General features: G+C 38.7%; 1 protein-coding gene across 4 annotated transcripts; it reads right to left on the bottom strand.

The window, feature by feature from the left end:
• LOC143038958 (uncharacterized) lies at positions 1 to 20,117 on the bottom strand. 4 transcript variants are annotated; one of them, XM_076208776.1, is made up of 8 exons: positions 19,980 to 20,117; positions 15,013 to 15,178; positions 13,953 to 14,101; positions 13,571 to 13,772; positions 8,075 to 8,195; positions 5,093 to 5,225; positions 4,356 to 4,498; positions 1 to 4,120 (listed from the first exon to the last, which is right to left on the bottom strand). In XM_076208776.1, exons 2-8 carry the CDS (start codon positions 15,161 to 15,163, stop codon positions 3,943 to 3,945), a joined length of 1,077 nt encoding a protein of 358 aa, XP_076064891.1. In that variant the 5' UTR covers positions 15,164 to 15,178; positions 19,980 to 20,117; the 3' UTR covers positions 1 to 3,942. The 4 variants fall into 4 exon arrangements, with proteins under 4 accessions (XP_076064891.1, XP_076064889.1, XP_076064890.1 ...); XM_076208774.1 differs by lacking the exon at positions 19,980 to 20,117 and adding an exon at positions 19,774 to 19,927; XM_076208775.1 differs by lacking the exon at positions 19,980 to 20,117 and adding an exon at positions 19,782 to 19,927.
• Positions 20,118 to 25,030: the final 4,913 nt, after the last annotated feature.

Here is a 25,030-nt window from a genome sequence, read left to right as displayed (position 1 = left end):
TTATTTATTATTATTTTTTTTATTTTTTTTATTTTTTTTTTTTTGAGACGGTGGTTGATGTGATCAGGATGGGTTTTGATGCAAGACATGGCTAGGTCATTGACATACAGGGTTGCAGTTATTTACTTTATCTATTAATTTACTTTTGAGGGGTAGGGTGGGATTTATGGTGGTATTCTTAAAAAAAAAAAAAATCTTTCCTTATATAAATCTTGTATAAATCCTTGGAAGGAAAATAATTTTTTTAAAGAACACCACCATAAGAATATTACGGTGGTATTCTTAAAAAAAAATCTTACTTTATATAAATCTTGTAGTCCAAGTCAGGGTACACATTTGTCTCAGTATGGGTCAAGTTAGTGGCTAGCAGGGCTGGGTAGACTTGGGAATGTACTATTTCTTAACCACTTTGGTACAATGGCGCCTACATAGGCGTCATGAGGTATGAGTGGGTACACGAGGATGCTGGCATTGGCATCTTGATTATACATATTTTTTGTAGTTGTACGTGAGTTATCCCCAGATTCTGTGAACTGGTTTGATCATGTTTTCTGTATATAATATTACTCAGAGTAAAAGAGAACAAGTATTACAGCAGTGACTTTATATTTCATAATGCAAGTAGTGTGATGCATCGTTCATATGGCAGCAGATTTGTGTCCAAGAATTTGACTCATACTGAAGTGGTTAATGGAATTGGGGCTGGATTCATTGATTGTGGTGCTTTGGTCTGATTGGTCTAGTGTAACCAATATAGATTGTTCTTAACTTAGGGTGCATGGAGGGCTCTTCACTTCATTCCAAAGGAAGAGTTCCGGGACAAGACAAGAGTGCAAAAGAGGGACTTTGGTTTTGGGAAGTCTGTTGCTCCCTCCTTGTTGTTATTTGGTTATCATTCAAGCTGCACTATGGGTAACCTTACTGAGGGCAGCTAGCCAGCCAGGTTAGGTTGGAAGCAATATTAAGGGCACCTTTTCTAGCTCCTTCCCCATGAGAGGTGAGCATAGCAGATCCTGAAAAGGGCTGTTTAGCTGGTTAGGTTACTGCCATGCTTTATTACTCCCTGGTCTAACCACAGGGGAACCACTGAGCCTACACAGTCTACCATGTGGGTTGTGACTCAGGGCTTCTAGACATTACCACATCCTGCCCCCACTATCATGCACTATTGCCAGAGAACTTATGGTTGTTAATTAGAAAAATGAAATAATCATAAGTTAGTGGGAGAGAAGATTGAAGGTGATTGAATATACTATTCGTCTCAGTTGCTCTCTTACTCTTGGGAGCCTTTCTTGGGGACACCACCTCCAGGTGGTGAGGTAACAGTTGGTTTCTCTTCAGCCTACTTTCAAACCCTGCTTTGATATCTTGCCCCTTTTCTTAGGTAGGAGAAAGAAAGGAGGGGGCTACAAGACCTCAAAATAGAATTCATAGCAGGTGAGGAAAATCCAAACTCTATGATATGTATTATATACAGATTCTTCATAAATAGCTTTCCAGATATTAATATACATGATGCACATGACCTGGGTGGGAGACTGGGATGATCCTTCATCCATGAGGAGCTAAGATGAGAGAGTAACTAGGTGGTGGATGGGAGTGGAATGGGTGGGAGTGGGTGTGCGCCTCAACTGGTTACTTCCCTTGTACGTGGAACAAGCCCTTGGTATACAGATAAAGATAAATGGTAATCATAACTAGTTTCCCTGGTTTTCATCATTGTCATGAAAACAGTAAAAAGGGTGTACTAATTACATGTAGTTTCAAGTCAATAACAGGGCTTCAGAATTAACTCGATATTGACCCATATGAACAATCTTAGTTTGTTCTAGGTAGATGGAATAATTTTATGAACATGGGATACTGGCAGGAAATATTCACTTGGTGTTTCTGATCTACACATTTTTCTTTATTTTCTTTATTTATTTATTTTTTTATTATTTTATTTTATTTTTTCATTCAGAGACCCTTTATCAATCTTTTAATAGGCATTCAATACCATTTATTGTTCACATTTTTTGATTTGGATAACCTTCTATCACTTCTCATGTGATACTAATCCTTATAATTCAATTTTAATCAATTGCAGCTCTGCCAGAATTCTCTTTTTGGGCCAAAAATATCTAATACCCATAACAGAGTTTGGGAGAGTGTGTGATAGAAGAAAGCTGAAGATAAATGTGGATAAAAGTAAGGTGATGAGATGTACATGGGGGGAAAGTGGCAGTAATCTGGAAGTGAGCATTAAGGGAGAGCAACTGGAGGAAGTGGATAGTTTTAGATATTTGGGTGCAAATGTGGCAGGAAAGGGTGGAGTGAAGGTGGAGGTAGAATGTAGATTGAGAGAAGCGAGTAAATGCCTTGGTGGTTTAAAAAGTGTAATGAGGAATAGGAATCTGGGAATGGATGCTAAGAGGAGACTGTATGAAGGAGTGATTGTGCCAACAGCACTGTATGGAGCAGAAACATGGAACATGAGAGAGGAAGAGAGAAGGAACTTGAATGTGTTTGAGATGAAGTGTCTGAGAAGTATGATGGGGGTTACTAGGCTAGATAGAGTGAGAAATGAGGAAGTGAGGAGGAGAACAGGGGTGGAAAGGGAGCTGGGAGATAGGGTGGATGAAAGAGTATTAGGATGGTTTGGACACATGGAAAGAATGAGTGAAGAAGGACTAGTAAAGGAGGTATGGAAGGCAGATGTGGAGGGAGTGAACATGAGGGGACGTCCTAGGATGAGATGGATGGATGGGGTGAAGGGGGCTTTGGGGAAGAGGGGAATGTCGGTTGAGGAAGGACGGGAGAGGACAGAAGACAGGGGTGAATGGAGAATGATTGTATATGGAAAATGTTGTGATGCATGAGGTGGATTGGACGGGGGAATGGGGGTGAGGTAGTGTGTGTGAGCAAAAATTTTTGACACAGCCCGAAGGGATTTCTCCGTGTCCTCTCCTTTATATGGGGGGACGGAGAGGGGGGGTCGCCGATTTAATGAAGCGGCCTTGCTGTGGGTGTGCTGTGTCCTGCGACACTGCTTCTGACCCAGGGCAGTGGACAGGGTGCAGGGATGACCCGTCATCTAGGAGGTGCTAAGATGGGAGGGAGGGTGGAGGGGTGTGGAGTGTTTTCGGGGATGAAATGGGTGGGAATGTTTTTGTGCCTTGTCCTTTTTGGCTACCCCCCTGGTAAGGGGGAAAAAAGCCTTGGTATATGTATGTATGTATGTATGTGTAACTGCCACCATTTACCCTTTTGTTACAGTAATATATTCTACAAATTTTATTTTGGATATATAATTTTGTCCTGCTTGAGGGATGACAGTACTATGAAGGGATGAGATCATCTTTATTAACATGTTTGTAATGGTGATACACATTATGGATTATTTTCTAGATAATATTCAGCTCAGGAGATGTCACAACATGATACTGTCCTTAAAGACAGATGTGCAAGTGAATTGTTTTGATGACGAAATAAGGGATGTCACTATTGCAAAAGAGGTTTAGACCTATATTAAAAAAGTCATTATTATCATTGCTGTTGTTTGTCCTACTTCATTTTCTAAAGGGACTATAAGGACCAACCTACTCACTGGTCCCTTTTCATGCCAATTTAATGTTTTATTTATTATTATTTTTTTTTCCATTAGGTTATGAACTGCAATGGGAATCCTTGGCAGCTCCTCCTTTTATAATCTTTTCTTCATTAGTCTTTATTTCTGAGGCAATATCAACCACACCTCATGTAAAGCCATATTCCTTAACTATTGCATACTTAGCTTACTATACTGCCAGCTCCTGCTCATCAAGCAAACTGGTGACTGGGTTCATCTTCAACTTATGACAATATATTCTTCTGTGCATAGCTCATGTTGCAGTGACATGTTTGCTCTGTATCTATTATTTGCTCCACTTTCTTGAACTTTCCCCTCTTGATTAATTTCCCTCAGTTATTACGCCTTGCATTATTTCTAGCACCTCCTCTGTCTTCTACAACAACTGAACCTGCAATGATGTCGTACACAGTGCGATTCTGTTGAAAGTTGAAGAATGTGAAACAAACTGGGAACAGAAAGGTCAAGGAGAAGTTCTTGACCACTGATCTTGTAATGGCTCTTCCTAGGCTGTAAGAAAGAAACAAGGTACCATGTTATACAACATGAATAAACAGGGTGAAAAGAACAATACAGTCTGGCAATTTTTTCCCAAAGAGCTGGGAGCACCTTAGGGCCACTATTAAACTAACATTGGACTGTGGTTTTCTGTTCCATGAAATTAAAGAAAACGGTCATTATTATCATTCAAATATTCTGTATCCTATTGGAATCTTCAATAGTATAAAAATTTCTCATTACTTACCCAAGGTCATTGCCTGGATAGACTAATGCTTGCTCATTGGGTGTTGGTGCTAGCCATTCACATCGCACAACTCTCAGTCCTAGGAGCTTTTTACCTGGTGTGGCTCCCCCTACGCCTCCAGTACCACGATGTAAACACAATGCCTATAATGAATGAAGAGAAATTTTCATTTATCCCATCTCCAGAAAGAAAGCAAAAAGAAATTTATCAATGGAAGTTCCTCAACTTTACTCCCTACTACATTTTCTGTGTTGCCATGACAAATATTGACAATTTATAACAGAAATGGTCTGTGACTTAGAAGAAAATCTGGGCCATACAACATTAAATCACTATCTCACTTAGTCTATCCTGATTAATCCTGTATGGTATGGTGTAGTGTCATTGTTATTTGAAGGGGTAGATAAGTGTATGTAGTTGTTGCAGCGTGTTTTGTAAATTGGACATTCTAGTAGGATGGCTAGTATTATGAGAGGAACTTTGCATTGGAAGGTGGGAGGGCCATTTCCAGCAGTGAAATGGCCATGTGTGAGGCAGGAATAACCTGTTCTTAGGTGTACTTGTGCAATTTCAAAATGTCAGTTATCTTGTGAGGATAGCCACTGATGAATTGGGGCTTGATTATTTGTAAGTGGTTTGGTGGATGTTGTCCCCCAGCATTTCTGCTATATGTTTACTATCATGGATTGGAGGACTGGTAAATAATGTAGATATATAAATAGATTACATCTGCTCACCTCAAAAACACAATTGCCAACACGATGTATGAGTTCAAGGACTAAAATTTCTGATGTCATCTCTAGAGCCATTTTATAATCTGTGAGTAGATCTGCTCCTAGATTTTCAAAGTCATACTTGTCTACATCACTCCTGTTGAAATGAAAAATGTAAACTTCATACATATAACTGAAATGAAAATACAATCAAAGCAACTTCTAAATGATCTAAGAATCTAACCTATTACTAGCTATTCAAATAGAGCTGTAGATTCCTACTCTTTCATTAAATAATTCATAATGGCTTTCCTTATGTGTAAGTATATAAATATACTTACACCTGCCCTTTTTCCTAATGCCAAAAAGCTTGCATTCTGCACAGAATCCGGAACTTTTGACATCTTGCCCCTTGGCCATGGTGCCATATTTATCCCACCCCCTCCGAATACCTCCTTGCCATAAAAAAAATCTGTTTTGTGTTATAGTAATATAGTATTTCTAAAAAATATTTTAAAGTTACAAAACAAATGTTATATGCTTCATGGAATAAAATATATCTTGGAAACTCAAAATAATACTTTAGTGGCTGACAACTCATATAAAAACTCTGTACAGATAGCCTGGACTTGAGAATTTATGCTTTTGATTTAACTGATAATTTATGGATTATATATACATTTTAATATATGTTATATATACTAAAATCTGAGTCCAATGTATTAGTACATGTCATTTTATATTCTGTATATGTGATTATTTCTTTATGAATAAGGATGAAGTCTGTCTTTATATCAAGGGAGGTAGCCAGCCAAGGTATGCACCTACTCCTATCCACCCATTCCGTTCCCATCCACCATCCATTGTTTCCCTTTCATCTTAGCTCCTTGTGGTCATCCCCATCTCCTGCACACTGCACAGATCAGAAGCAATTCAGCAAGCCACAGCACATCCACAGCAGGGTTGCTTCATTTACACAACAACCCTTCCTCCTTGCCCCCTCAAAAGGAATATAGAAAAGACAAAGAGAAATCTTTTCAGGTTGCATCATAATATCATCCATGCACAATCATTCTTGACTCGCACCTATCCCCTGTCTTCTCCCTTCCCTTGCTCACAGCCCCTTTCATCCCATCTATTAATTCATCTCATCCTTGGATGTTCCTTTAAACTCACTCCATCCACCTCTGCCTTCCACACACTTTTTGCCAAAAAAAATTTCACTCATTCTTTCCATATGTGCAAACCATCCTAATAATCTCTCATCAGCCTTATCTGGCACCTCCCTTTCTACAACTGCTATTTTCTTCACCTCCTTATTTCTCACTCTATCCAGCCTTTAAACCCCCACCATACTTCTCAGACACTTTATCTCAAGTACATTTAAACTTTTCTTTTCTGCCTCGCTTAAATTCTAAACCTCTGCTCCATACCTTGTTGTAGGCACAATCACCCCTTTATATAACCTCATTGCATCCATTCCTGGATGCCCATTTCCTGTGACACTTTTCAATCTTCCAAGACATTTATTACTTCCCTCACTTTAGTTCACTTCCACTCCCACTCCTCCATTTCCTGCCACATGCCACCACCAATACTTAAAACTATCCACTTCCCCTAGCCTCTCTCCTCTAAGACTTTTATTTCCGACTTGCTCCCCATCCTCCTCCCTTGTACATTTCATCATCTTACTCGCATTTACTTTCCACTTCCTCCTATTGTATACCTTCCTAAACCCTGTTCCCTCCTCTGACCCCGCCACAAGTGCAGTGTCATCCGTAAACAATAACTTGCTCACCTCCCACTTCCCTCTAATATATCTAATCATTTCCAATCCCCTGCCAATCACCCTCATGTTTACATTTTGTACCATCCCATCCATGTGAACATTGAACAGCCATGGTGACATGACTCCGCCCCACCTTCACCTCAAACCACTCACTCTCTTGATTTCCAATCCTAACACGAGCTCTATTACATACATACATATACCAAGGCTTTTCCCCCTTACAAGAGAGGTAGCCAAAAAAGGAAAAGGCATAAAATCATTCCCACCCATTCCATCCCAGAATACACTCCACACCCCTCCACCCTCCCTCTCATCATAGCACCTCCTGGATGACGGGACATCCCTGCAACTTGTCCACTGCCCTGGGTCAGAAGCAGTGTTGCAAGACACAGCACATCCATAGCAAGGCCACTTCATTAAATCGGCGACCCCCCCTCTCCATCCCCTCATGCATAAAGGAGAACATGGGGAGAAATCCTTTCGGGCTGCGTCAAAAATTGCTCACACATACTACCTCACCCCCCCATCCCCCCACCCATTCCACCTCATGCATCACAACAGCTCGAAAAAAAAACGAGCTCTATTACTCCTGTAAATATTCCTGACTGCCCTTAATAGCTTTCCTCCAATCCCATGCATCTGCAACACCTTCCCCAAATCCATAAAGGCCCAAAAATAAAATCCTTTCATTTTGCAAAAAACTTGTTGCAAATGTGCCTTACCACAAATGCTTGACCTATGCACCTTCTACCTTTCCTAAACCCACACTGTCCTCATTAATTATATCTGTTCCTCTCCTAATCTTCTCAATTAAAACCCTCTCATAAGCCTTTCCAACAATACTCAACAAACTGATTCCTCTAAAACTACTACATTCATATTTTTCCTCTTTTCCTTTGTAAAGTTGAACTATACAGGCACACCTCCAGTCCTCCAGCACTCTTCCCTCCCTTAGACACATAAAACAACCTCATTCGCCAATCTGCTATAACCATACCTCCCTTTTTCAGACACTCCGCATGACACCCATCCAACCCAGGTGCCTTATCAGTTCTTATAATTTTCAAAGCTTCTTGTACCTCTTTCATTTTCCTCTTCCATCACAGACTATAAATATGATTATGTGGAAAGTTAAAAATATGTGAATTTATTATATTAAACATTCAAAAGCCAATACTTATGTCAAACTATACACAAAACAACAAAAAGACATTTACAGCAGATCGAAGGGGGCCAGGACTGCATACATGACAGCCACCTTGACGACAAACAGGAGGAGGAAGTCCACCAGCTCGGCTATTAAGCGCTTCCATAATGGCGGTACCACATACTCGATGCCTTTGTGATATGGATCGTTAGCAAAAGGTATGGGAATATTGGGAGGGGCAAAAGAGAAGAGGAAAATAACAGAAAAAGTGCAAGAGAAAAAGAAAAACTAATTGGAAGGGGGAAATAAAGATGAGAAGAGCAGTAGAATAAGATATTGTAGAAAAAGAAAATAAAATGGGAGGAGAACTGAAGGAGGATTGAGAAAAAGGTGATGTAAAAGAAAAAAAAATGCAAATTGAGTGAAAGCAATACAAAACATAACAGGAATATGGAATCAATGTGAAAAACTTAAGAGTAAAGATTACTTGAAAAAAACAACACAGAAAATATGTCTACTTAAATTGTGATAAATATTTTGTATTAATTTAATAACTGAATGAATGCAAGGGTAAAAAAGTATAAAATAAAGAAGACATAATTCTGATTAGTTTCATTTGGAAACAGAAAAATAGAATTACCTAGATGTATACAATATCCACTATTAATGTAGTCTCTTAATAATTCTTAACAATTGTGTTGAAATATGAAGCACAAAAGACTCAGAATAAAATCTGATACCATTACTTACAATTTCTATGAATCAATATTATTTAAACTGTTTCACTAATCATCTGATATCAACCCAAAATATGAATAACATGTTCTAGTAAATTACACTGAATTTTTCACCATGTGAATATAAATGCATATATAACACAGGGTCTTCTTGCGCTTAAATGGGGATGGCCGAGTCAAAGCATACATCCACCTCGCATGCATCCAACCCCATTCATCACATCTTCGCATGTCATAGATGATGGGTCATCCCTGTCCCTGTCATACTGGTCAGGTCAAAGGTAATGCAGTGAGACACAACACCTATACAGTCAAGCCAACAGCTAGAGCTGGTTTACCCCCACTGCTTCATTTTAGGGTGATCCTCCTCCTCCACTCGAAATATAATTATGGAGCAAACAAGGACACCCCCTTCAGGCTGCATCATTCCTTCGTCTAATTATAATCTCTCTCCATTCATTCCTATCTTTTGCATTCTCTCGCTTGACACATTTCTTTTGCATCCAATGCTCCTTTTACCTGACATATATATACATATGCATACCATAATGTCCTTCCTCCAGGAGATGGCTGAGTCAAAGCATATATCCACTGTTCACCCATCTAGCACCTATCCAAAGCCCACTCATCCCTTCTAATTTGGCTCTTTGTGGATGAAGTCATCTCTGTCCACACTCCACTGTTCATGTCTGGGCCAGTGCACCTCCACAGCAAGACCCAACTATCAATGCTGGTTAACTCCTATCACTTCATTATGTCACAACCCTTCCCACTCATCCAGTGAATAATTTAAAGAGCAAATTTAAATATAATTTTCATGTGATATTCTTAGAGAAGGTCCTTGGTTTCTGTATTCAGATATTCTAAGATGATTTTGGTGCAGTCTATAGGGTGTCTGTTTCTTTTCTTTTATAAAGTGTTGGGAATCATGCTGTGGAAGCACAGTTGAATGTGGTTTTCAAGAACTGTTTGTAGACTGTGATTACAATTTACTTCTGACTACAGCCCATGCTTGTTACTGATCTTAGTATGTTTATTTTCTTGTTGGATTTCACTGTCAGGTCTTTGATGTGTGCATGATTCTCATATATCAAAAGTAAGGCCCAGCATTTTAATTTTTTCCACTTAACCCCTTCCATATGATGACGCTTATGTAGGTGTCATGAGGCACGAGTGAATATATGAGGATGCCAGTGTCAGCGTTTTTAATATATTTATTTTGCCATTGTAGCTGAATGACCCCTGAATTCTGTGAACTTGCTTGATCACATTTTCTGTGTTTATTATTACTATGTGAAAGAAAATGAGTAATACAGCAGTGACTTTATATTTTATAATGCAATTATTGTGATGCATCACTGTACCTCAGGCATCCATTGCTGTGCATGAGAATCTGAATTGTACTGAAAAGGTTAAAGGGTATGGTCATTAAATTTTACTTCTGAATATTTCTCCGATTTGTGGTTATCCGGTGTGAACAATATTACCAATAATCTCTGAAGGGAAGCCTTTATTCTATTTCTTCTAGTCCACTGTTCTAGTTTGTCTAAACAAATCTGGTTGTTTTTACCAGCTATTCTTGCTATGCTGGGTTATTAGCATCATATCATCTTAATAGGGGTGGGGAGATTACTTGTGAAGAGGTATTACTCTTTGGGGGACTCCAAAGAACAATATCTTAATATCAGAAATTTAACTGTTTTGGGTTACCAGCAAAAAAAAATTGTTTGCCATTTCTTGTCATTGTTATGGATGTTTGTCAGTATGACCTTTTCTAGACTGTTCTAGGAACTTTATCAAATGCCACCATGATCATTCTGGAGGTGCTTTCTTGCTGAATCTCTCCAGCACCTGTTAGGTGATGTTTGAGAGAAGTATATTAGTGGAACAGTCATCCTTGAATCCAAGTTAGTTTGTAGAGGTAAGCAGATTAGTGATGTTTCTTTGTGATTTGTGTCTTCATCAGGTTGGATATGGTTGATGATAATGACATTGTTCTGTAGGATGCTGGATTTTCTAGTGGTGTGTTTGGTATATGAATATTGTGTGTGCTGTCGGGGCAGAAACATGGAACATGAGAGAGGAAGAGAGAAGGAGTTTGAATGTGTTTGAGATGAGGTGTCTGAGAAGTATGATAGGGGTTACTAGGCTGGATAGAGAAAGAAATGAGGAGGTGAGGAGGAGAACAGGGGTGGAAAGGAAACTGGGAGATAGGGTTGATGAAAGGATATTAGGATGGTTTGGACACATGGAAAGAATGAGTGAAGAAAGATTAGTAAAAGAAGTATGGAAGGCAGAGGTGGAAGGAGTGAATATGAGGGGGCATCCTTGGATGAGATGGATGGATGGGGTGAAGGGCATTACAAAAGAGAGGAATGTCTGTGGAGGAAGGACGGGAGAGGACAGAAGATAGGGGTGAATGGAGAGGGGTTGTGTATAGATGATGCTATGATACATGAGGGGGAGTGGGTGGGGGATGGGGGGTGAGGAAGTATGTATGAAAAAAAAGTTGACGCAGCCCGAAGGGATTTCTCCCCGTCTTCTCCTTTTATGCATGAGGGGAAGGAGAGGGGGGGTCGCCGAATTTATGAAGCGGCCTTGCTGTGGATGTGCTGTGTTTTGCGACACTCCTGACCCAGGGCAGTGGACAGGATGCAGGGATGACCCGTCATCCAGGAGGTGCCAAGATAAGAGGGAGGGAGTAGGGTGGAGGGGAGTGGAATATATGGGAAATGGAATGGGTGGGAGTGGTTTCTATGCCTTTTTCTTTGTGGCTACCCCCATGGAGGGGGAAAAAGCCTTTGGTATATGTATGTATGTATGTCTTCTAGATTGCCGAAATTTTGATGTACAGAAAGTAGTGCATAAAAGTATCAGTCAAGGTCTTTTACACTGATGTTTAAGATATCTGGGCCTTCTGTACAGGAACTTTTGAATTTCTTTGTCCCTTCTGTATCTTTGGAGAAAGGGGTAAAAGGCATTTGTGTCCAGTTTAATTTTCCCCTTATATTTTGTTATTTTCTTATTTTCTGGAGTCTGGAAATTATTTTCAAGTGTTTGGTAACCGTATTACATGGCTGTTTTGGCGAAGGTATTTTTCCTTGGTTTGCTCAAACTGCTTCATGGGGAAGGTGTATTTTAATTGTTCATTTTTTAATGGCTTCTGTTGTTTTCCACATGTTATTTTTCATATTGAATTTGTGCATTTCCCAGTTTTCTCTTGTTTATTTGATTTCCGACACTGCGCTTTAACTTCTTGAGTATGAGGACACCTATGTTTGCATCATGAACCGCAAGTGTCGGCTTTCTGATTATATTTCTTTTGTAGTAGTAGCTGAGTGACCCCTGTATTCTGTGAATAGGCTTGATCACCTTTGCTGTGATGTTATATTTATTCATGGTGAAAGAGAGTGTGTATAACAACAGTAACTTTATATTTTGTATTGTGCATATTGTGATGCATCATCATACATACGCAAATATTTGACTCGTATTGAAGAGGTTAATTTTTACAGTTGCTCTTTTCCTTCTGTGAACATTTGTTTACTTTTTGGTTTGTTTCTCTTCTTTTTTCATGGTGGCTTTCTATGGTGTGTACTGGGAGTTGTATTTTTTTCTCGTAGCCTCTACAAATATATATCTTGTTACTCCTTTGACTGTGTAATGTTGTAAATTTGTTTTTTCTAGTTTATTGTTTGAGAAGTATGGTAGGGGTTATTAGGTTGGATGGAGTGAGAAATAAGGAGGTGAGGAGGAGGGCAGGAGTGGAAAAGGAGATGACCCAGGGTAGTGGGTGGGATACAGGGATGACCCATCATTCATGAGGAGCTAAGATGAGAGTGGGAGGGAAAGGGTGATGAAGTGGATAGGAGTGGGTATGTGCCTTTGACTTGGGTACCTCCCTTAAAAGGGGGATAGTTTCTTGTTGGGAAACTTGCTGGCTGAGTGGATTAGAGCATTGCGATTTGTGGAAGAAGCAGTAAGTTCATAGTAAGGGCATCATACAACATTAAATTCTGTCCTTCAAAAAGCCCTCCATAAGGGGGCACCATCCTAGCCTCCTCTGAGAGGGGGGGAATTAGAGATGTTATATCAAATAATATTTCCTTGTATGTGGGTTTTATTTTTTTCTTTCAGTTCTATGGTGATCTTTGTTGGCAAATCCAATGACAGGTTATGGATGGTGCCCCAAGTTCTTTGTGTTTGGAGAGAGGGTGAGAACACTTATGTCTTTTATAATAAGTCTGCTTGTTGTTCATGTTGTGGAGGTTGTCTAGTGGGCTATTTGCTGGAATTTCATGTTTAGAATGGGGAGTTGTTCTAATATTCTGCTTCCTCTTTGGTCTGTTGTTTGTGTTTAGCCAAACTAGATAATTTGCATTCACGTCACCTGCCAATTTGTGGTTTGTTAGTGAAATGAGAGGCTTAAGTGAGGGGTGTTGCCCCAGGGGGTTGATGTGGAGGGTGGTATGTAGACACTTGTGATGTATGTTGTATCAAAAAGAAGGTATTTGGGGATGAATGCAAAGTGCAATGTCATCAGCTAACAATAACTGGCTCACTTCCCACTTCCCTTCACTCTAACCATCTTCAGTCCTCTGCCTATCATCCTCATACTTACCTCCTGTTCGACCCCCTATGCTCTGAACATAACAATCCTGGTACAGCCCCACCTTCACCTTAAACCATTTACTCTCGGCATTCTCAATCCTGACACAAGCTCTACTACAGCTTTCACTGTATTCCATACACAATATCTGCAATACCTCCCACAATGCCTTCCTGTTGACCCTGTCATATGCCTTTCAGTGCAGTACAGAGCATCATACCTCTTTGCTGTTGTTGTTGTTGCTGCTGCTGCTGCTCTGGTTGATTTTGGTTTTGTTGTTGCTGCTGTTGTTGTTGCTGTTGCTGCTGCTGCTGCTGTTGGTCTTGTGGCTGTTGTTGCTGGGATGAGGAGGGTGTAGGGGTAGCCTGTGTTGTTGTGCTTGGAGGAGTTGGTAACCTGGATGAACTACTGCTATTGGAGGACTATGGAAAAAAAAAAAAAAAACCCTTAAGGTATGCAATGATATTCTGTTAATATTTCTCTTTTTGACAGACTTGGCTACCTCCCTTATAAGGAGGAAGAAGACCTTGGTATATACATACATAGATTTTTCTTTTGTGATTTACAATGCTGCACTGAATAACTCAAAACACTGTACAAACCTGCATATGTAGGGAAGCCAGGAAACACGGGAAGGAAGCAGCCACACACTGCCAATAATACAAATGGGCCATCCACTTGCGAAGGGCTTCAGCATATTCACCAACATTTTGATAATCTCCATCATAGCTGTGTAAAACTTCTGGTCTCACTGTGAAGTCAAAGAAAAAAAATAAGACATCCTTTGGTTTTAAAATACTTTTGAACATTCCTTGTTATACTTGTAGCTACCACTAGTCTCTTCTATTTGATATTTCTTGAAGGCCTTTGCAGTCTCTTTTTGTTCTCTCTATTCTGTGGACGATTTCTTGTTACATTTTAATATCAGCTATTTGTTTTTGTAGGGAGGATGAGCATATTGTTATGTTAGGGGACACAGGATGTTTGCTATGTTGAGGAAGTTGCCTTGTGGAGTGGTTATTAGATTTAATACATTTAAGATGGGTATTGTTCTAGTATTTTGTGTCCTCTTTGGTCTGGTGTTTGTGTATTAAACTGAACTGGGTGATGTGAATTCAGATCACCTGCCATTATGCAGTTTGTTATTGAGCTGAGTGGCTGGAGTTGAGGTATGTAGCCTCGGGGAACTGACGCTGTGGGTGGTATGTAAGCATTTGTAATGTAAGTGGTTTTCTTTATTTGTGTTTAGATTAAGTTTGTTTCTTTTGTGGAGTCTGTTGCCACCTTGTGTGAGACTGCATATTTCCCACTTAGTGAAACTCAATGCAACAATTACTATTATTTCTGGTGTATAACAACCACTAAGTTTAATATATTCTTATTAATCAGTTTCTGGTGCATAGGGTGGCTGACCACATAGTTATCCAAAAATGGTATGTTCTGAGTGTTCAGAGTTCAAAGGAAACAATGGTTGTTTTAAGAGAAGGTTAGATAACTTTATGGATGGGATAAATAAGTGGTACAGGGCATGGAACTGCCTAGTGTAGGCCTTATAGTCTCATGCAGTCTCCTTCATTCTTATGTTCTTATGTTTCACTTTGAATTATGGGGAAAAAGGGATGTTCAAAACCTTACATTTTCTTGAAAAACTCGTTTAAATACCTCTGGAACCCATAATGGAATTATGCTGAGGAGGAGGAGGAGGAGGAGAGGGATTAGGAGGAAGAGGCCCCACTGAATCTCCTGGCTGTTTCTCTCCTGGATCTGAGTTTGTCTTCTCAGCTCCTGGGCTGCTGCTTTCCTCTGCAGCCATTTTGGTCAAGCACACCTAAATCAGTAAAACAAATCTTATCAAAAAATATAAATACAATAAATTTAAAATAAATAAAATGAAATACAATAAAATTTAAATAAAAGTTTGAAGTGAAAATGGGACTGTCAATGTTGTGTGGTGTCACCATGTTTGTTCAACATGTATATGGATAGGATGGTAAGGGAGGTAAAAGTCAGTGTTAGGCAGAGGTTTGGAGTTGGTAAGGGTGGAAGGATATGGATTATCTTTTTTTTAATGTTTGGCTGATTCTGAGGAGAGAATGAATCAATTGATAGCTGAATTTGACAGGGTGTGTGGGGAGAGAAAGTTTAGAGCAAATGTGAGCAAAAGTAAGTTGATGAAATGCAAGTTTGAAGGGAGAGGTTTGAGGTAGAGAGCATTAAGTATTTGGGGTTGTATATAAACATGAATGGTGGAGTGGATGTGGATGAGAATCATACATGTTTAGAAGGAAAGAAAATTGTTATGAGAAACAAGTTGTTGTTATAGACTATGCTTCTATCCTTCTGGGAAATCTTGTGCTACTATTATACATTAGCTGTTAGAAATAAGCATATGAGGATGAATGCAAAGAGAAGGTTATGTGAAGAAGTGATTGTACCTATAGCACCATATGGAATTGATCTAAAATTTCAGGAAGGCAAAGAGATAGAACCTGAATGTGCTTGAAATGAAGTATTTGAGAAGTATGGTGTGTATTGCAAAGATACAATGAGTGAGATATGTAGATACAATGCAGAGAAGAGGTGGAAGGAAGGCTTAGGATAGGGTAGATCAAAGATTACTGAAGTGTTTTGGGCATACAGAAAGAATGAATAAGGAATGACTAGAAAAAAGAAGAAGAAGTGGATGGAGTGAACTAGTGAGGAAGACAAAGAATAAGGTGGACAGATGGGGTAATCAGGGTTTTAGATGCAAGAGAAATGTGCATTTAGGAAAAGAGAGTACAAAAGATAGTAGTGAATAGAGAGGACAACCAAGAATAAGGTGGATAGATAGGGTAATGAGGGTTTTAGGTACAAGAGAAATGTGTGTTAAGCAAGGAAAATAGAGTACAAAAGATAGGAATGAATAGAGAGAGATTGTGCAGGGTTAAAAAAATGACATGGCCTTGAAGAATGTTATTTTTGTTTACTCTGTAATTTTGTTGAGTAGATGAGTAGGTGGGTGGAGAGACCATTATGTGGTGAAGCAGTCAGGTTAAACCAACTCTGGCTGTCAGGCTCTGCTGTGGAGTCACTGTGTCTTGCTGCTACACTGATTTTGACCTAAGCAGTTTGGCATGGGGTGGGGATTACCCTTCATCCAAGAGATAAAATGGAAGGGGCAATGAATAGGTTTTTGATGGGTGTGGAAAGGGCAAGTGATAGGTGTGCTGTGGGTCTATGCTTTGACTTAGTGACCACCCCTTTTATCAGAGGAAGAAGACCTTTTTGCATGCATGTTTAACTACTTCGGTATAATGACGCCTACGTAGGTGTCATGAGGTGCAAGTGGGTACATGAGGATGCCGGTGTCGCCATCTTGAATATATATATCTTTTTTGTAGTTGTACATGAGTTACCCCTGGAATCTGTGAACTGGTTTGATCATGTTTTCTTTGTTTATTATTACTCAGAGTAAAAGATAACTAGTAATACAGCAGTGACTTTCTATTTCATAATGTGAGTAGTATGATGAATTGTATATACGGTAGCCGATGCTGCGTACGAGAATTTGATAAGTACTGAAGTGGTTAAGGAAAGAAAATACAATCACTCCTAGGCCTCCTTGTCTTTGTCCTTCTGTGTTGAAACCTGAGCAAGGGCACACCAACTGGTATTTACTCATAACAAAACTGTTGGCAAAGATGGTTAGCACGTGAACTATTATGAGGCAAAGGTTTTTAAATCACTCCTATGGGTTGTGTTGTCAGCATTAACTCCTTTAACCACTTCAGCATGACTCAAATTCTTGCACACAGCATCAGCTGCCATATGTAATTTGCATCACACTACACGCATTACAAAATATAAAGTCATTGCTGTATTACTCATTCTCTTTTACTCTGAGCAATAATAAATACAGAAAACATGATCAAATCAGTTCACAGAATCCAGGGGTCTCATTTACAACTACAAAAAATATATATATATATAATAAAGACGCCAATGCTGGCATCCTTGTGTACCCATTCATGCCTCATGACACCTACATAGGTCTCAAATAAGTAAAACTAGCGTAATTCAAGATTAAACTACAGGTAGTCGTCGACTTACGACCGAGTTCGGTTTCGACAGACAGGTCGTTAGTTGATCTGGACGCAAGTCGGTCTATATATATATACAGTATATATTACCCTTTATAATATATATATATATATATATATATATATATATATATATATATATATATATATATATATATATATATATATATATATATATTGTATATTTAGCCTACTGAAATAATCTTAGCATCTTTGAACTATGTTGTATAGTATTTTTAACCTTTTTATAGTTTCATCTGATTTTCTTTGGGAAACAGCCTAGGCCTAAGCATATTGAATAAAATCCTATCATCTTTGACCTATGATATTTAATACTGTATTTGTTAACCTTTGTATTAATTTACCATCAGACTTTCTTTAGGAAACGTATGCATACTGAATAAAATCTTATTATCTTTGAGCTACGTTGTTTAGTATTCATTAACTTTTTATCATTTTCGTTAGGAAACGTAGCCTAGGCCTACGCATACTGAATAAAGTCCTGTCATCTTTGACCTACAAATCCTTTTTTGTTGATTACATCAAAATCATTGTAAAGCAAAATTAGGAAAAAAAAATATTTCGAAACACATTCTTTTCGTTTACGTACTGTACCGAAAATATTGTCATCGACAACAGACTAGGCATAAACAAAGTTTACTGTTACATTTTATTAATCGCAAAACATAAAAATACAAAATGCTGTACCGAACATTTTGTCATCGACAACAGACTAGGCATAAAAAGATACTGTTACATTTTATTAATTGCAAAACATAAAAATACAAAAGGTAAGGCAACATTAGGATTCTTTTTATTTCAACAAAACACATTCTTTTCGTTTAAGTACTGTACCGAACATATTGTAATCGACAACAAACTAGCCTAGGCATAAAAAGTTTATATTTTATTAATTACAAAACATACAAAAATACAAAATGCAATGCAAAATTAGGAAATATTTTACTTCAAACAAACAAAATGAAAGAATATTTAGCTGGCTGGAATGCTGACGCTACCGGCAGCCTGCCAAAACTATCGTACTCGCGTCTCGCAGCGTGCGGAGTAATGTACTGCACTGCCAGGCATAACATTGCAATTCTATTACTCTATTAAATGTTGGATATTATTGCACCATCTCATGGTCGTAAAGTCGATCAGTCGTAAGTCGCATAGGTCGTAAGTCGACGACTACCTGTATATAGAATAGAATCTTGGGTATCCAAATATCATACTAATTTCCAAATTATGGATATTTTTATTTTTACAACTCTGGGTGTATATAAAGAATGAAATCTCCATGTTAATGCTAAATTGTTAACCTCTGATACTAGTACAGTAATCCCTGAACAATCACAGATTTAACATACAAAGATATGATTACTAGTGGGTAAAGCCATGAATATCATAAAGTAAAATTTTTTGACATGTGCTAAGTAATATGCAACCCTAGTTAGGTTAGATTATTGTTTGTTTTTTATTTTCCAATCATATACACATGTGCAATAATATGTTATGAAACTGCAAGAATGGCACAAAAATGATGGGTTTGGTCAGGTTATTTGAAGGAACCTGAAAGGTGTTTATATATCTAACTTGATTAGTTTTGCTTATTTCCCCCACCCAAAACCTAAAACCTCAATTTTGCAATGTGGTCCCCAAGATCGTCAAGGTAGAAGGTCAAGAGACTGCATAAAGAAAAAAAAAAGTATGGTAAGGATGATTACTCAGCAAGTAGATCCTAGGTTCGAGCCCTGGGCTGTACCAGCTGTTCGGATACCCCTTTCCTCTAACAGACTGTAAATTGCCTAAGTCTTAGCTCTAGCATAACCTATCCTAATCAAACTAACTCTAACCTGACCTGTTATTTTCTGTATTTAATTTTCAAATTTACTTTTTTGGACTCCCAAATAGGAGTCAATTTTTTATTTACGGTATACAGGATGCTTTCCAACCATCATTTGCAGTGATGAAAAATCTTTCAAAGGTGTAAATATGATGCATTTAATGAAAATACAGTCTAAGCTGTATAGCTTTCCAAATTTTGACCCACATTTTTTTTTATATCTTTTGTTTTTGGCTTTACCTAGTCATTCTCCAGGTCTGAGGGTAACATATGTTCATTAGTGAATTAAGCCTTTCTCAAACACTTTCATTGGCATAACAGACTCTTTCTGTTAGTCTTTCATTAACCATATAATTCTATTTAGTACTGAGGGACCCATTGCCCATTAAAAAATTAAAAGAGAAAAATTCCTTAAATGAAAGTTAGGCAACTTGATTAGTTGATATTAGATATGGTAAAAAACTAAGATGTCAAAAGGTTTTCAAAGATACTCACTGACTTACAGCACGATAAATTGATGTATAAGAATGTTAAATCCACAATATTTTTGCCAATTTGCAGACTGACATCATTAAGAAAAATATTCCCTTTTTCTTACAAGATAATATGGTGACTTGGCTGGTCCTATCAAAAAGCTAGCCTCAGATACATTTACTTCCGGATTTAAAATCAATGGGATTAATAAGTACAATATGTATTACCTGATGAATGTATCGTGTATTTTTTATTATCTTATTATTGCTTCTTCGGAGTATGTATTAATATATTACGTCACTTAAATATGTCGATCTGAGATCATTCTTGAAGGGACCATACGAAGCAAAACAAACCATCATGACATAAACAAAAGGGGTACGGCATTATTTTAGGAAGGATTAGTTGGTAAAATTTATTGTCGTGATGGAATGTTGAGATACAAAAATAGTAACTACAATTACTTTTGGATAACGCTAGCGTAATATCATGGGATACTATACTAAATAGATTTTTTCTAGGACCTACGGGAAGAATTTAAAATTGTCACGTGCATGCCCGTTCGCGATAGGTATTGTAAACGTTTATATAGTATTTATTCAGGATAACTTTAGATGTTTGTAGTCAGCTGAAAGAAAGTACCCATGATTATTTCTTAGGGCAGTGATACACTGCATACGTGTTCTCTCCAATTCACGAGTGAAGAGAGAAGGGAGGGTGGTACTATACGTGAGGTCTACCTCCCGATAGCACTATAGCGTGAGGTCTACCTCACGTTAGCACTATAGCGTGAGGTCTACCTCTCGTTAGCACTATAGCGCGAGGTCTACTTCCCGTTATCACTGTAGCGTGGGGTCTACCTCCCGTTAGCACCATAGCGTGAGGTCTACCTCCCGTTAGCACTATAGCATGATGTCTACCTCCCGTTAGCACTACAACGTGAGGTCTACCATTTCCATACATTTATTTGAGCAATAAACTCATATTTTGTACATAGCCTTGGAATGACTTAGATATTTGGATTTCTAATTCCATTCATATTAAAGGAAGAAATGTAAAAATAAACATGTTATCATATATTTCCATACATTTATTCTAGTGATACACACTTCGTATATTTTCTAAGAATGACACAAATAGGTTAGGTTAGGTCAGGTCATGTGGACAGGTCACGTTTTTTTATGTATTTGGGCAGGACACATGTTTGATGGACAGGTGCGGGGAGCGTCCCGGAGGAGGAACGCGGGTCACTCACGCGGTAGGTAGACCTCAGGCTGCACCTGGGTACTAAGGCCACATAAAATGGCGGTAGAAGACCTCACGCTGTAGTAGCACCGAAGGGAGACCTTTACTATAAAACTATCATTTGGTTGTGGTCGAAGCCGATATTGTATGTTCGGACACTAAAGGGATGTTTTATTTTATTTAGACTGAAATAAGGGACAAATCGAAGATCAAGACTGGTCAGCGCACAACAGTGGGAAAGTCTCGTTCTTTTCAGTTTGATAACTATAGTGACTATTTCTGTATGTTTATCTTATTTTTTCAACAAAGGATTACAAAGGAGGAGCATGCCGACAGGAGACCTTTTGATCCATATCTAGTTCGGATGCCAAAAATAAAAAAAAATAAAAATCATAATAATAGAATAATAAATAAAAACTATAATAATGTAAATAACAAATAAAATACATAAATAAATGCATAGGTATAGTTAAAATAAACAAACAGGTAAATAGTAAATAATAATAAATTGACATATAACTAATAATAAATGAAAATCAGACAGACAAATGATAACAAAACAAAAACAAATAATATAAGATAAATTATAATCATTACAGCATCTTACTTAGGTATTTATCTAAATGATTCTTAAAGCTTCGAACTGAACTACATTGCACTACCTGTGCAGGAAGTTTATTCCATTCATTAACTACACGGTTGGCAAAGTTGTTTCTACCTACTTACAAATTGAATCTATTTCCGGACAGTTTGAGACCATTGTTTCTTGTCTGATTCTCATTCAATGTGAAAATTTTGTCACTTTTGATGTCAATTCCCTTTAAAATCTTAAATTCATATATATATATATATATGTATGTATATATATATACCGGTATATGTGTGTATATTACAAAGGCAAAGCATGCCGACAGGAGACCTTTTGATCCATATCTAGGTCGGATGCAAAAAATATAAAAAATATAAAAAAAAATTCATATTAATAATACCTTAGCGGTATATATATATATATATATATATATATATATATATATATGAGACTGGGTGGAGGAAGAATAAGCAAAGATGGGCTGGAACTTTTTATTGCTTATACGTTTCGACCGACTCGGTCTTCTTCAGTAAGCTGTCTACAAACAGTTGGACCACATATTTATACATCCGAGGATGGGAACAAGGACAGGTCACCCCGCCGGCTGTCTGGGGATTCCCTTTCCCGTATCATGCATACGTTTCCCAATTGTATTTATAATTAATCTACTTGTTGCCTCTGACAAACAGACAAAACCTTCCCTGTCATTGATGTTTTCATAATAATTAATGTAGGCAGCTTCAACAGTCTTCCTCATGTCTCTCCTTAATCCCGTGTGTAGAACCTCGACTCCATCCCAGTGGGGCAGATGTCCAGACCGGTCAGCACAAAAGAGACTTGAGGTCACACAGGACTTCTAATTCACTCGTCCAACATGCTGACCGGTCTGGACATCTGCCCCACTGGGATGGAGTCGAGGTTCTACACACGGGATTAAGGAGAGACATGAGGAAGACTGTTGAAGCTGCCTACATTAATTATTATGAAAACATCAATGACAGGGAAGGTTTTGTCTGTTTGTCAGAGGCAACAAGTAGATTAATTATAAATACAATTGGGAAACGTATGCATGATACGGGAAAGGGAATCCCCAGACAGCCGGCGGGGTGACCTGCCCTTGTTCCCATCCTCGGATGTATAAATATGTGGTCCAACTGTTTGTAGACAGCTTACTGAAGAAGACCGAGTCGGTCGAAACGTATAAGCAATAAAAAGTTCCAGCCCATCTTCGCTTAATCTTCCTCCACCCAGTCTCTCATCTGTCTAAACCATTCATCATATATATATATATATATATATATATATATATATTCATTTGTTCATTCATTCATTTTGTGATTCGCTGGACTTGTCATTCATGTATTATATTTTCGCGTGATTTTACTGTCGGTGATGATATTATTTCAATTGCCGTGTTCAGCAACCCAAAAAGTTTGTGCAGTGCATCGCGGTGTTCTGGAATTTTCTGTGAGCCGCGGTATGGGCTCTTTGATTTTAGGCTGACATCCCCCTACATTTTTGTTGACATATTTCAAAAGGTTTAAACCAAAATGAAAGGGTATTACGAGTATAGACTTGATTATTGATGGATTAATTAGCTTCAGCAAAATGTGTAACAATTTAACCTGACATGATCTGTGACTAGGAACATTTATCAAATACTACCAAATTGAGCACTTCATGCAACAGAAAAAAAAATGAAATCAATGAAGACTGTTTTCAATTTAAATGAATAAATTACATGACAAGTGGTAACGTCACACAATTATAGAGTAAAAATCACGCGCCAAGGGATTTATTAGATTGTTTGGAATCTGACGGCCGACATGACAAGCGTCGGAACTGTATAGCGGTCCGGAAACTGTCACTGACATTGGGGTTAATGTAGCAGTTGCATGTACATGACAACAATTCATTTTCATCTACAATACATTCATTATTGAAGTCATATCTTTCATTTAAAATTTTGCTGATGCGCATTGTAGAAATACTGCTATCTTTTGCATTCCCTGCCTATGAGCTATAATTGTAGAGGTGGATTGAAATTAGAGTGTGTCATTACTCCAATGAATCGTAATTTGTGGAGCAGTGCGTTTGCAGATGACTGCCATTCATGGGTGAGGGGAATATCATTTGACCTCTGAAATCCTCTGGCGGGAAACTATTTTGTTTCTGAAGGTCCACTTACGCAGTTCGGAGAACTTGAATGAGCTCATCTGCACCGATGACCCCGTAAGTCAACTTGGTGTAAGGAAACTAAAATTATTCCTTGCACAAACAACTTTGGTTTGCTCTCTGATATTTACCTGGGCTCCAGTGTGGCCCTTGTGACATTCCTAGTGCTAGAAATGCCACTAACACTAATTCTAGTTCAGGAAGGAAGCTACATATTGGACATAGTTGTCGATTAACGTAATTTTGGAACAAATCCCCCCCTCTCTCTCTCTCTCTCTCTATCTATCTATCTATCTATCTATCTATCTCTCTATCTCTGTATTTACCTAGTTGTATTTTACGGGTGTTTGTGTGTGTGTGTGTGTTTCACCATGGTCTTGGACCAAGTGTTGGACTCGTGATCGACAGCTATTTCCCTTCTGAAAGAGAGCTCGTATATGACCGATCTATGGGTAATGCTGGTACCCTACACGCACCCCCCCTCCACGAGAGTTGGATTAACGACTCGCAGCGCAGCGACACTGAAATTATTTCTGTCCTGAGCGTGATTCGAGCCCGGAGCGCCGTAGTGGCGGCTGTGGACGCTACCACTGCGCCGTCGAGTCGTGTACGTGGGCTGCGTTGCGTTGTGTGCTTGTGTCTGTGTGTACACTCTCATTTTGTTTTCATTCGTACTTACTGTTCTATATATCACCGCATTTAACTGTCTGTAAGTGCACTTATTAAACTAACGTACCCACTACTCCTCCTGGTCCTCCTCCTGCTCCCTGCGGACTTGTTACATTCTTCTCGGACCTTCTTCTTGGGACCTCTTTCATCCCCTCCTCTCGTGCTCCCTAATAGCTCCCCAGAAGGTCTCAATGACGACTACGACGATCTCGTCTTGGCTCCCGTCAACAGAAACTAATCAGGTCGAGTCCTGCCCCGATTCCAATCACGTTGTGGTCTGCCCCGGTGGGATGGCATCGGGAGGATTTGTGCCGCGGCTGTTTCGTGAGGCGAAGAGCTGCTCTCTTTCTCCGTGTCTGAGGTCGGGGCGGGGACAAGAGTCCTCTCGTCAGAGCCGACTAGACGAGGAAAAGTGGATTAAGCGAAAGAAGAAGGAGGAGGAGGAAGAGGAAAGGAGAGAGTGACGGAGGGAAATGACGAAGGGCTGAAATGAAAGGTAGAGATGATCTAAGTTGTTCATTTTTTTCTTTAGCGCCAAAGATAGCTCTCCCCGTTTCCTGCCCTCGCATCTTTCTGCAGTCCTAAATGTAGACCTTGAAG

The sequence above is a fragment of the Oratosquilla oratoria genome, chromosome 25 (genome assembly GCF_046742065.1).
Source record: "Oratosquilla oratoria isolate Oo_2021 chromosome 25, ASM4674206v1, whole genome shotgun sequence".
In the NCBI taxonomy this organism is placed as follows: Eukaryota; Metazoa; Arthropoda; class Malacostraca; order Stomatopoda; family Squillidae; genus Oratosquilla; species Oratosquilla oratoria.
The sequence above is the reverse complement of the archived record's forward strand: the minus strand, read 5'-3'. Positions and strand labels throughout refer to the sequence as shown.

Excerpts from the sequence above, each read along its gene's own strand:
- LOC143038958 (XM_076208776.1), bottom strand. The coding sequence starts at position 15,163 with ATGGCTGCAGAGGAAAGCAGCAGCCCAGGAGCTGAGAAGACAAACTCA. Across the intron at positions 13,773-13,952 it reads TGGCTTCCCTACATATGCAG|TCCTCCAATAGCAGTAGTTC; the intron begins GTTTGTACAGTG and ends TTTTTTCCATAG. Across the intron at positions 8,196-13,570 it reads ACAACAACAACAGCAAAGAG|GCATCGAGTATGTGGTACCG; the intron begins GTATGATGCTCT and ends CATATCACAAAG.